The sequence below is a fragment of the Acyrthosiphon pisum genome, chromosome A1 (assembly GCF_005508785.2).
Source record: "Acyrthosiphon pisum isolate AL4f chromosome A1, pea_aphid_22Mar2018_4r6ur, whole genome shotgun sequence".
In the NCBI taxonomy this organism is placed as follows: Eukaryota; Metazoa; Arthropoda; class Insecta; order Hemiptera; family Aphididae; genus Acyrthosiphon; species Acyrthosiphon pisum.
This window is the reverse complement of record NC_042494.1, coordinates 107,318,498-107,332,111: the sequence shown is the minus strand read 5'-3', so window position 1 is coordinate 107,332,111 and position 13,614 is coordinate 107,318,498. Positions and strand designations below refer to the sequence as shown.

General features: G+C 31.1%; 1 protein-coding gene across 1 annotated transcript; it reads right to left on the bottom strand.

Moving 5' to 3' along the window:
* Window positions 1–2,495: 2,495 nt before the first annotated feature.
* LOC100167948 (skin secretory protein xP2) lies at window positions 2,496–5,567 on the bottom strand. The gene is made up of 3 exons (XM_001945222.5): window positions 5,396–5,567; window positions 4,540–5,021; window positions 2,496–3,367 (listed from the first exon to the last, which is right to left on the bottom strand). Exons 1-3 carry the CDS (start codon window positions 5,405–5,407, stop codon window positions 3,034–3,036), a joined length of 828 nt encoding a protein of 275 aa, XP_001945257.2. The 5' UTR covers window positions 5,408–5,567; the 3' UTR covers window positions 2,496–3,033.
* Window positions 5,568–13,614: the final 8,047 nt, after the last annotated feature.

Genomic DNA, 13,614 nt, shown 5'->3' with positions numbered 1-13,614 from the left:
GCTCGATATGTGTGTATAAAAATAGAAAATCGTGAACTTCAAAATGCTATACAAAATTTTAAAGGGGCTTAGCCTCTCCAATTCCCCCTGAAAAATTGCACCTATGGGTGTAACTCAAAAACGAATCATCGTAGATACTTGGAATTTTCACTAAATGTTGATCTTAGCATTTTTTGTTAAGGGTGTCGGTGTCAGTATTTCCAATTTTCGAAATTTCTATGCTATTTGAATATTATGTTTTATATTTTAGTTATTGCCTTAATTATAATACTTTTCTACTAATCTACAGCTCGATACTTATTTAGACGGGGTCGATACGGTGTGTTATATCAACGAAAATGACTTCACGGGAAAAACTCTCACGCCCTGTAGAATTGTCGGATTTCGTTAATTTTTTTTTTATCTGAAAGATGAGAAGTTTCTACAGGTCTGATCATAGCTCGATTTTTTATTTTACTTTGAATAGTAGTAGAAAAATATGTTTGAAAAAGGACAAATATTATGCATTTTTCAAATGCATATTCCGATTTCTATAATTATAGTTTTCAAAATCTGGCTTTGATCCGACCTACAAAATGTTCTCTACTTTAATATAAAAAAAAAAAATTAACGAAATCCGACAATTTTCAGGTCGTGAGAGTTTTTCCTGTAAGACATGTTTTTGTACCAAAAAACGCACCGGCACCGACACCCTTAACGACAACAATTTTAAAACTTTTTGAGTTATTTATAGACATTTAACTTTTTTGTTTTTTTTCTTTAAATGTTGTTAAAAAAAAAAACCAAAAGTTTACCCGTAAAATATAGTAACGATTTTCACAAGCCGCATAAATGTATTTTTACAACGCGGCGGGCTATTTTAGCCCGGTGCCAGTTTTTCAAATTTTCCGTAATTCTATAAAATTTGAAAATTTAATTTTATATTTAATTTCCACCATAATTTTAATACTTTTTCACTAATCTACTACACGATACCTATTTAGGGGAGGGGGCGTTATAAGGTGTATTATATAGCAATAAATGACTTCACGGAAATAATTTTCAGGCCTAAAAAAATGCTTAAAATTTTATTTTTTTGAAGACATGCTATAAAGTTTGAGATTAAAATATTGAAAAATGGAGTTCAATGCGGTCTATAGAATATTACTCTCTATAAATAAAAAAAAAAATTATCAAATTTGGTTGTTTTTACAGAACAGAATCACTATTAGCGTATTTTTGTGTACAAAATTACATTGGCAATTGTAAATTTATTATTGTTAATATTAATATTAATTGTTTTACCTATCAATTTTAAAAACAATAATAATATGTGCTGTATTAACAGAGACTTTTGGCTTCCCCCCCTCACCCCACCGCCGGTTTTTTTTACAAGTGGTAAAAGAATTAATATTAGCTAAAATAAATTTGTCTTTTAATGCCACAATATGATTCAACCGCATTTTTTGAAGTTCTTATAATATCCTTATTAAAAATATAATCTCGAATTTTTGAAGGATATATGTACTTGAGTCTAAAATCAATATATGCCTCTAAAATTTAACAACTGGTCGTTTCTCTTAAATATCTATATTTTTATTCATTAAATAAAATGCCTTTATTTGTAATTTTTATTGTAAAATTAAGTTTCAGTACAGCTAACGAGAAAGGCGCGAATGCTTACTAAGTACATACCGACAATATAATGTTATAAAGTTATAACTGGCGCTCTATCATTACAATCAGATATTAAATTTGTCAGGTATCTGGGATTTTGGCGCTTTTGTACGATACGATTTATTCTTTACTTATCTCGTGTTGGCACTCATGTATTCTATCGAAAATACGACAAAAGGGTAACCCCATCCATTAATATTGTTCGTCTATAATATCTGTATAATATTAAGTACTCTTACAATAAAGACTAAACGAACTGAAAAAAAAAAATTATTTGAAGGTTGCAGTGTGGCAAAATTAAGATTTTGAGTTGGAACGTATATGCACCTCATGCAACACCGCGACTATTGTTAAATACCTATTAACTGAATGCCTCTTCACAAAGGACGCCAGTGACAAACTGATGCTCCCCAACAATTTTGTGAAATACTAGCGCCAAACACGGAGAGAACATCTTTAATCCTAGAACTTCTCAAAAAGACGAACTTTCTTCAAAAAATATAACATAAATACTTAGATATTATATAACATACAATTCATATTACCTTAAATCTTATTGTATCATATTTATTATCTTATATACACCTTATTCTTATGTAAAATTTAAATAAATGTAATATGTATTTCTGAAACGCCAATAACGCCAATAAACGCCTAGTTGAGGCGTATTTTTAAATAAAAAAAATAAAAAAATTTTAATATTTGTTCAGATAAATATGTTTATCGTTTACAAAATTAATGGAAAACATATACTTTTAAAATTCAATCAGTATCTAAACACGTGTTTAGTCAGTGTCTTTAACACCAACGAGAAAAAAAAAATAAAATTATACAACACATTTTTTTATGGAAATAATCGTGTTTTATTCATTGTTCTTGTAATTGATTATTGATGTTGATAAAATACATACTAATTAACAAAGTTATAGTACAAAATAAAAATAAAGAAAAATAAAAATAAAAAACAAAATCATGTAAATGCACACTGGGTTAACGTGAACGATCAGTCCAATTATCATCAGTAACGTAACACTGTTGTGCTTACATAATTTATTAACATTTATATATAAACGCGTGTATACTTAAAAAAAATTGTTTGTAAGTCACGTCGTATTATCTAAAACAAAAAAGAAACAACGATTGAAAATAAACCGTACCGTTGCATCGTTGACCGTCCAGATTACGGTGCGTGTCGGCGATATATAGCTGGGTACAGGCAGGAAAGGCAGACAGGTTTGGCATATAGGTAATAATAGTTAAGTCGGCTGGGTTATAGGTCAGGTTAGGTAAACACAAAACCTAAACACAACTCAACTACGTAATGCATGTTACGACTTATATAATATTATTGTATGGCGTGGCATGGGTATACGGTTGTTACCAGTCCCTGAGCCATTTAGCCCACTTGGGCTCGTGGTAGATGTGCTTGATCTTGTACACAGGCACGGGGTATGGTCTGTCGACGGGCACTGGAACTTTCTTCTCGATGTGCACTGCATACGGCTTGTCAACCGGGTATGGCACGGGTTTCTCGACCGGGTACGCGACTGTCTTGATGACCGGCACCGGGTACGGCACGCGCACGGCAACAGGTTGCGGTACGCCCACTGCGATCGTCCTGTACACTGGTACGGGTATGGCGCGGTTGATCTCAACATGTTGCGAGATCACGTGTTCGGGTCCGTATGATGGGGCGTAAGCCGGTCCGTATCTGAAAAGTCAGTAAAGATGAAAAAAATTCGAATTGCACTAATTATGGTAGATTATGAGGAGTATAGGTTAGTTTTTACCACGTCCACTTCCAAATGTGTTGTACATATTGAGCGTTGTTTTTTTTAAAATATATTTTTATTATTTTTATTCTTTATTTTTTTACGATTTTTCTCATTGTTTATCTCGATGGACGTTTTCACGGGTTTGTACTCACGGCGGCGATCGTCGACTATACAACTAAATAATTGGTCGCGGCCCACTGTCAACTACACGCCATTTCCGTTCGGCGGAATCGATTACCGAATAACGATTATTACCATGAAAACGTGCACGGCCAAATATGTATTACGTGGTCGTAGTGTACACAATATATTATATAGTATAGTAATATGACAAGCAGACGGACGTTAAATCCAACGAGATTTTAATTTATAGAGATGCTACACGAGAGAAATGCACGTTGGAACCATTTCAAAAAATTCATGAAATTTCGACTTTCGAGTCGGATATTAATACAACTCATATCCTTATACAGAACAGCCGCCGCTACTAATATAATATTATAAATTATTATAATACCTACACAGTATAAACATGCAGATCGGCTTTCTACGTGGATGGACCTCGTGATATAAAATAACACGTTTATAAAATATTTACGTAAGGCTCTGGTTTTCTCTCATTCCACCATTTGATGTTTATATTTTCTTTGAATTTTTTTTTAGTTATTACGCGTACAAAAAAATCTGTTTCGATTATTTACAGTCACATGACTAACCACGCGAACACACACCGCAATTCTTTAGAAGATAAGTTTGGGATACCGGCTAATCACTGAGTCGGCTTGGTGTGGATTTTAGTATCGGTGTACCTACTTATAAATATAATATCGGCTAAATGATCTAATAACCGTTTTTTTGACGTCAGACTACATTATGTTCATAGATTTTTCGATTCGAATACACGAAAAGATGACTGTAAAAATATGTGCAACTTGACTATAAAGCATGTAATCCTGACATATCTGTAATATGACTGCAGGGACTGCAGGGGTGAATACGAATGACCTAATTAATATTGTTCACAATACCTAAGCAGGGTAAGCGACACACGAAAACACGCAATAAGTAACTATACTTATAGGGTAAGCACTGAAGCACGATTACTTACCCGGAAACTGAGGGATATGCGGAATGTCCGTATCCGTAGGCGGCAGGCGCGGTGGCGATACCGACCGGGGCAGCGGCGGCGGCGTAAGCTGTGGGGCCGGCGTATGCGGCAGGAGACGCATAAGCGGCTGGAGCGGCGGCGTATGCAGATGGGCCGTACGCTTCGGCGGCAGACGGTGCGTAACCTTCAGCGGCGGACGGCGCGTATGCTTCGGCGGCGTGGGCGACCGGGGCATATGCTTCGGCGCCATGAGCGGCCGGTGCGTATGCTTCGGCGGCGGCAGCGTGTGCGTATGCTTCACCGCCGGCGACGGCTGACGGAGCGTATGACTCTTCTGCGCCGTAATCTTCGACTGCGTCGCGTTTGATGGATTGATGGTCCTCTTCTGGCTGTTGGTCCTGTTGCACCTTTTGCGTCTGTTCGGCCGACGTGTCTTCCGAGCACGTGGCCATGGCCACCAAACACGCCAGACCGATCAACACCTGTCAAAGTAAATAAGTTCACGAGTTTATAACATGGTGGAGGAGTATCGTCAAATTCCATACGAGTTGGACAATCGTTTTCGGTTAGGTTAGGTTATATTTAATATGTAAGAGTCATAATATCGTGGTTGCTGTGGATCATTGTAAAATGTTAAATTTAACTAAAGAACACGATAAAGTTTGTTGAAGATTGGCTTGTTTGTTCGTAAACTTTAGACATTTCCGATGCAGTTTAATATTTAACTAGAGATTCGTGCGGCTAATGCCAATTGTAAATTACTGAACAATACGACTGTCGTCGGTCTAACGGTGTTATTTAACTCGAAAAGAACAAAACAAAAATAATAATTATGATAATAATATAAAAAACTCACGTGTATTTTCATATTGGCCGATTGGATTCGGTTCGTCTCGATGATAACAGTGTGCGCAATTTACGACAATATTATTATATAGGTATATAATATACGATAAGAATGGACGGTGAGCCCCTTGGAGGTGTTCGCACTGTGGCGTGTGCTGTTATTGACTGACGATTTTCACGGAGCAATCGAATTATATATACCACTTTGATCGGCCGTATTTTTCTGCAAGACTTTCACCCGGGCAACCGGGGAGACTGTCCCGGTCCATCATCCTGTGCACGCGCGCGCGCGCAGAACAAACCGGTCAGGACGTCCGTCCCCGCGGTCCCTTGTCAACGGTCGGCACGCAGATGACGTTGGAGACAAGGCATAAAGTGTGCGTGTGACATAACTACCCAGATAAACCGGTAGGTACCGATTGCGGCCTATAAGGAATACCACAACGGACGTGTGGTGTGTGAAATCACCACTTTTTGAGAAAAGGTGACCGGCGTGACGCATGTAACTATAACTTTAATACGCTGTTCCGTATAACACATCCGACTCGTCTTTGTGGCCATATTAATAAATATTACCGAATAATAGAAATTTTACGATTTTCTTATGATGCCATATTATCATAATTAGGTACCTGCTAAAATGTTTATACTTGTAAAGTATATTATTGGTCAATCTTAGTTGATTGTTTTGAAATGTCGGACTGATATTCAAATGAAATTATTAATTTGTTTTTCGAGTAACACTATAATTTATAGGTACTTTCAATTATTATTATGGTAATATATAATTATAGGTAAGTACATGAATCTTACAATTTTTAGTGGTTGAGACTAAAGAGTAACTCAATAGAGTTTTATAATCTGCAGATAGTAACGAGCTATAATCATATTACTGTAAGTATATTTTAGGTAAAAAAAAATACGTAGGTCGTTAAGTATCTACTCTATATTCAATACATTTTTATAATTTGTATAAATTCTATTTATTCGGAATCACGTATATAATGTATAATAAACGTATAGGTAGTAAATAGTACAATATTCAATAACTTATTTGATGGTTTATATGACAGCTGTATTAAATGTCAGACCTTGACACCTTGTACAGTTTTTTTTACATGGGCTTACACGAATATTGAATGAAGAAAATAATCTTAATAATTTAGATTCCGAGAGGAGCGATAATGTATTTTTTTTATAAAATACCTAAGTAGGTATATACCTACCTACACTTATCATTTTACTGGACAGTGGACAGTGGAAATATTGAAATATTAATCAACCTCGCTAGAACTATAGTTAAACATTATAAAAAAACTTAAATTAAAAACTCACTGATTAATCAGAAATCAATTGTATAGGATTTGTACATACAAAATATAATACAATAATAAGAAACGGTGTAAAATATTGACAATATGGGTGAGTGTGAGGTTTAAACTAATTTATTACACATATTTATATTGTAAACACTTAGAAAAAACTTAAAATCCATGAAACTACAACCTACGTATTGTACCTACCATTTTATCAGTTTATTGAGCTAAACTCAACAATTTGTTTTATCTTGTTGAGTATCTCTGAAAACATGTAAAGTTAGGTTAGGTTAGTAGTACAGTACCCACATTAGTTTTCTAATTTTATTTTATTTTATTATTCAAAGAATATTTTTTAAGTTATTTAACTTCGTGTACTTTAATATGTAAAACTGTACTTATAATTTAGGCAGTGGCGGATTTTATAGTATTATAAAATAAACGATGTGGGGTAGTGACGCCGCCGCAGGGTAGACGTAATGTGAAAGCATCCACACACCGGGTCTACAGGAACTGAGAGAAAAAAGGCAAGGCCAGATTTCGATGGGATACGGGTTTTCACAAAATTCAACTTATTAGGGGCTCTCACGAAATAAGTACCTATACGTTCATTATTATTTATTTAGCAGTAAGTTCTACCCTGGCTATGCCCTTAATTCATAAAAAACATGTACAATTCAAGTTAACAATATAAATATTACAAGAGTTGGTTTAAGGTACATGATTAAATATCAATTAATTAAAATGCATCAATAAATTAAAAGAAGGGTCCGCAGATCGCATTGGCGCTGGACCTCGCCCGGGGCTTAAGAGGCTCGTTGGCGGTAACCTATGTGGTGGTGGTATATGTAAAACTTAAAAAGGAGCAGTGAACGGCGTGGTTCAATATGAACACTAAAACACATGGTATCTTAAAACATATTAATGATACAAAGACAAATTACTTAATTTTACCATTCATCAACCCTGTAATCAAGGATCTTAAATAGCTATTAGTGCTATTACCCACAGTACACCTTGGCTCAGCCAAAGAAGATAAGTCAACTGTATTAGCAACCTAGGCATTATCATGTGGTACCCAATAATTTTTAAGTAAATAAACTGGCAAAATGCTAAAACTTTCGATAATTTTTTTCAAGCAGCCTTATAAATTATCATCAATGTGGGGATATGAAACAATAACACCATACTCAAAAAAATAGAAACAATCAAAAGCACAAAATAATGCTCTAACGGACATACCTAGATGAAATTCTGTGGCCAACTTCATAACGTAACCAAGAGTTTTAAAGGCCAACAAGCACAGGCTACAGCATACAAATAATTTATACGTGACAATTACCAAAGTTAAAACTAAACGCCTAAATCTATAACACAATCAAAAACAAGAGGAATACCTGCAGTCTTGTGAAAGCAATAAGAAGAAACTTTTTTGGTATCAACCATTTTATATGATTCTTAAAGTAATAAAGTTATAAAGTTTAAATTAAAAAAGTAAACATTCTTCATAATATATGAGAAGGATATAATATACTAAAATATATACTATCTATTATGAATTGGGTTTTACTTTATTGGAGTGAGTATGTAAATGTTGTACAATAAGTCACTAATTATCAGTGCCATATTGAATAATCATATTAAATACTGAAATAGGTAGTGAGTTCCGTAGTAGGTACTTTCAAAAATTGTGTATAAAATTAATGGGCATTTTTATGATCTTAAATATGTACCAGTGTACCACATTTGAAACTTATAGCAACTTTATTCTAATGCATATTTTGACGTCACGATATAAACAAAAAATATATATTTTGAATTAATGTTTGTTTGTAATAGTGTTCCATATAAAGTCGAGTTCAGTTTAAGAGAAAAAATACTTATACAGGTTATATTTCCACTTTCTATTGTTTGAAACTTCTATAAAAAGTGTTTTATAATTAAAGTAAATAAGTTTCCTTATTTAAACAATAATTAATATTGACTCAACAATTTAATTCAAAAGAAATTTATTCGAAGTGTTTTCAGCTTTATCTATTTTTAAAATAATTATCTTACACAACGATAACTATTGTATAAGAATATGTTAATGACAAGGTATTAAAAATTCATCAAAAAATATTTAAATACAAATATTACGTCATTTTTTATGTATTCATGTTTTGTACTCTATATTTCATATAATAAAGTAGCATTTTATTGAAATAGTCCTAAACTCCTAAATAAAAACAAATACAATTCCATATTTTGATATATCGTACTTTAATTAATTTTAAATATTTTCTAAACATATTGTATTTAAATTTTAAAATTAAAATAATAATTTATTATAATAAAATATGCAATTGTAAGAATTCTAGAACTCGACTAATGTTACTGTTATATAATTATTTTATGTTTGTTGTAGTTAATAACTTATAATTTAAACAAATAAAATAAAAATAATTTAAAAATCATAATTTTAGGACCAAAAAAAATATGTATATTATTTTATTTAAACAATTTTTTCTGCTTCCAATATCCATTTGCTTTATTTCCCTCATCGATTATTATTATTTTCAACAAAAAGAAGAAAATATAATTTTACATAAGTAATATAATAATTAATAATATATATTTTTTTTTTATTAAGGAAAAAGCCTCGGTAACTTGACCATTGGCTTGTTTTTACATGATAATGATAACTTAAATTAAATTGTACAATTCAATATCTTTTAAAAATAAAATTATATTTTGGATGGATTTTTCGTCAGGGCCCAGTGCGTCGTGAAGGTGTTCCGGTATGTTGAATTTTTGTCGTGCCTCTTTTGTGTCTCTGCATTCGGTAATAATATGTTTGATTGTAAATGTAATTCCACATGTAAGGTATATTTTTGGTGGCTATTTTTTCATGAGGTGGCCATGTGTGTGATGCGTATGGCCTATTCTGAGGCGATTTAGTACGACTTCCTCTCTTATTTTGAGCGACATTGGATTATTCCATTTTTCGATAGTTCTTTTTATCTCATTTAATTTATTATTTATTTTAAGCCATTCTTTTTGCCAGTTATTTTTGATTTGGTTGTATATAATTTTTTTAATATCTTTGTCGGATTTAATATTCCACACAGTTAGTTGATATGGGTTATTGGCTTTTTCCTTGGCAAGTAAGTCCGCTCTTTCATTACCAGTTATTCCGCAGTGTTCGGGAATCCATGCGAAGATTAAGTTATCGTTAAATTTATTAGTCAAGTTGATTATTTTATTAATTATAACATTATCCTTATTGATATTACTAAGACTAGATAGAGTGCTCATGGAGTCTGTTAAAAGTATGTACTTATTATTATGCAGGTTGACACTTATTGTATAGGATAAGGCTTTATATATAGTTAGTGCCTCAGCTGTATATATGCTATAATTATCCGACAACCTTTCCGAAAGCTAATAATATATATTATATTGAAGTTAATATACATAAAAGATTTTTAATTTTTTTTTTTTTTTTATTGAAGTATCTGTAAATAATTTCTCAAAGATGGGCCACTTAAAAAATTATTCTATCATTTATTAAAAATCATTTTTGATAAATCTATCTAATTATTAGTTGTACGTTGTATATTTGTATTTTATACTACAACAAACCATCAGCTTTCTACCTGTGACATTAAATTTGTCACCACGCATAAAAAATTCAATCGTTACACGTCCTGTATAAGCCAATCGTGCATCAATAGGTAATCCACCAAATAATTTCGCCTCATGAAATACCACAATAAAATTAATCAATATCGAATTAATAATGCCCAGATGATTTTAGTTATCCAGTAGTTTTGTCAATGGTGTCTTTATAGTCTCTACGTTATTTAATGAATACATTTACGCTTTATGATTTTTATTTACTCATCCCTTCCTTACCTAGTTATGGCGAACTGGTTAGGAACATCATATACGTGTGTAATACAACCAATAGGTACACAAGAAACAGTGGGCACAAAAAAAAATATGATGTCAAAAACACTGATGACAAATTTGTATTATTAAAAAACAGAAATGCGAGCCATATAGATATAAGTAAAACTGTTAAGTCAAACTGGTTTTGCAAAAATCAGTAGAAGGTAACATGCGTAATCTTAATACATCGTAAGTACAGTATCAGAAACGATAATTTCCTAAATCATGTGATTTCCCTGTGATAGGTACCATTCACTTTCTATTATAATTCGTTAAAGGTGACGTACTTTGTAAATTTTTTTTAGTCAATAGTTATTGTTATAAAATATTCGTATTATACGTTAACACTTAACATTATAGTCTTGCTAAATAACAAATACCTATACCAAACACCAGCTTTGCAACTTTGAGTTATAGGAAATCTTTCATAATTTATATTATTATTAATATTAGACTATAATATTTATTAATTTTTAATTAATACTCAAGTAAATAATGGGCCCCACCGAACAAGTTTGTGTGAAGACCCATGTAATCTAAACTGTACTTATGAATTATGATATCACAATATCAATGTACGTTTTTACTATATCACATTTCAAAACTCTTTTTTAACGTAAAATGATGTGGGACATATTTTTGTATATTGTGTGTAAATTATAAAATATTTATTGTAACTAACACTATATTAAAACAATAATAGCAAATATTGGGACTTTGTTAATATAAAAATTAAAATCCTTGTTCTCGTTTCTGTATAACATGATGGTGAATTTGTGTTCAGATTATGGCATACTGTTTAAGATACTGATAATTTTGCGATTGTGAATAATTGGTAATGAACATTTTAATGCTAAAAAACGAGTTATAATTGTGTAGCTATATCTACTATAGTTTCCTTCAACATGGGAAGTCGGACGATATTTTCTACTGAATTTTAATCCATTTAAATTGTGTGTGTGTGTGTTTTTTTTTTGTATTGGGCTACATAGAAAAGAGGAGACTAAATAAACTGTACATTTTTTTTTATGTAATATACCTACTCTGTAAGATATCACGAAAAAAATTTTTTATTTTAATTCTTGAACAATGTTTTTAGTAATAAACAAAAAATATTTTGGTGTATGTTTAATTGTATTTTTTTTTTTGTAATACATGTCTATTTAATATTATGTCACTAATTATTATAATATATTGCAATTTTTAAAATAGAATAAATTTTTTACATTTGCAAATATAAATAGATAAAATGTATAGATAAGCCTACTAGATGATTTAATGTTTGTAGTTAATTATTTCACGGAAAAATTATACTTGGAAATAAACACATAGCAGTTCGTCACTGAATCAAACAGTGAAATTTTGTTGCAACAAAATATTATATTCCATTTCAATAAATGTCACTTAAAGAACGTACGCATAAAAACCGGATTTACGAGATATTATAGAAGTCAACTACCTAATGCGTGTCAATAAATAACAAATACCGACTACGTATATCTATACACAAAATTACCCATATACTTAAATTTATAGTACATTGTTTTACGATTTCCGGTATAATCGCAACGACTTGAATATAATAAATTGTATCAGATTATACAGTTCCAGACGACTGTTATCTAATAGTGTTTGACTTTTTAAATTTTATATAATACATATAAAAAATTATAGTTTTGAGTACTTTTGACTCATTACTCGTAAACTCGAATAAATTAAAACTTGCAAAGTTTCACTGATACATTTCGTCTTTAAATAAATAGTAACAAAATATGTTCTCTTATCTGACTGGGCAGTGATGAATTAAAAGTTATGTTAGTTATTCATTATTTTAAAAATGTGATGAAGTATGACGGTCCATGTTAAAGCTTAAAGAGAATTTAAGAGATCATATTCAATAATAGGAAAAAAAAAATCATCCACTATCAGACATTTTTATTTTGAAGACCATTTAGTTGAAAAGTTGTTTTGTTTTTTAATATATACATGTTTGATATTATATATTGATAACTGATAAGTTACTGATAATTAATTACCTAATTACATGGTATCTCGCTATTAGACTGTAAAGACTGGAGATTGAATATAATTTAGGATATAATATTATCGTTCAATAAAAATTAATATTGTGATGATATACATCATCTACTATCTACCAATATTAACTTTTTCTACTTAGGATCTATCGCCCATTATAACCACCCCGTCACATATCCAATCTTCTAATTTTCCCTATCAGCTGCTCATATTATATTGTCTGACCTTCTATTCATTGATTCTAAATTTTCTTTAAATTATAACTCCCCAACTCATCCTATACTAACAAATTATGAAAAACAAAATATTATTTTTTATTTATTATATATATATTGTATAATACGGGTGATTCATTGAGTTTAATACATTGTTTTATATTATATTATAATTTATATTTATCACATATTAAAAATTAACTAAATTATATTATATTATGTACATTTCTTATCTTGGTTACAATTATTTCTACTTGAAATTAAACCACGCCAACGAAAATTATTCAACCAACTAGTATTAAAAATGTAGTCACTTTTTGAAATTTGCATAATATGATCTACAAGATAAAAGTTCTTAACATACATACATATTTATTAAAATCCCCATGCAAGAGTAATATTAATTAAGTAGGTAATTAAAAAGACCTTATTTACTGCTGAGTTGTGTATTGAAGGGTATTATGTTACCTTTATGGAATATAAACGCAAAGATTGATTGTTGTTGAAAATGTTAACAATTTGGTTTCGAAATGATCATAATAGGAAGAAGATCGGATAAAAATAAAATGAAAATGTGGTTAATTGTTGTGTAGTAATAATAGTCTTAAGTACATAGAAAAATGCGGTTTCTTAGTGCTTAAGCAACCTTCTAAAACTATTGTATGACGATACGATGACAACAATTAACAGAAGATTAACATTTTGATTATAATTGTATCAAGATTTCT

What these genes read in the sequence shown, in the direction of transcription:
- LOC100167948 (XM_001945222.5), bottom strand. An exon ending in GCATATCCCTCAGTTTCCGG is followed by an intron (nt 3,368 to 4,539) that starts GTAAGTAATCGT and finishes CTGACTTTTCAG; the next exon opens with ATACGGACCGGCTTACGCCC.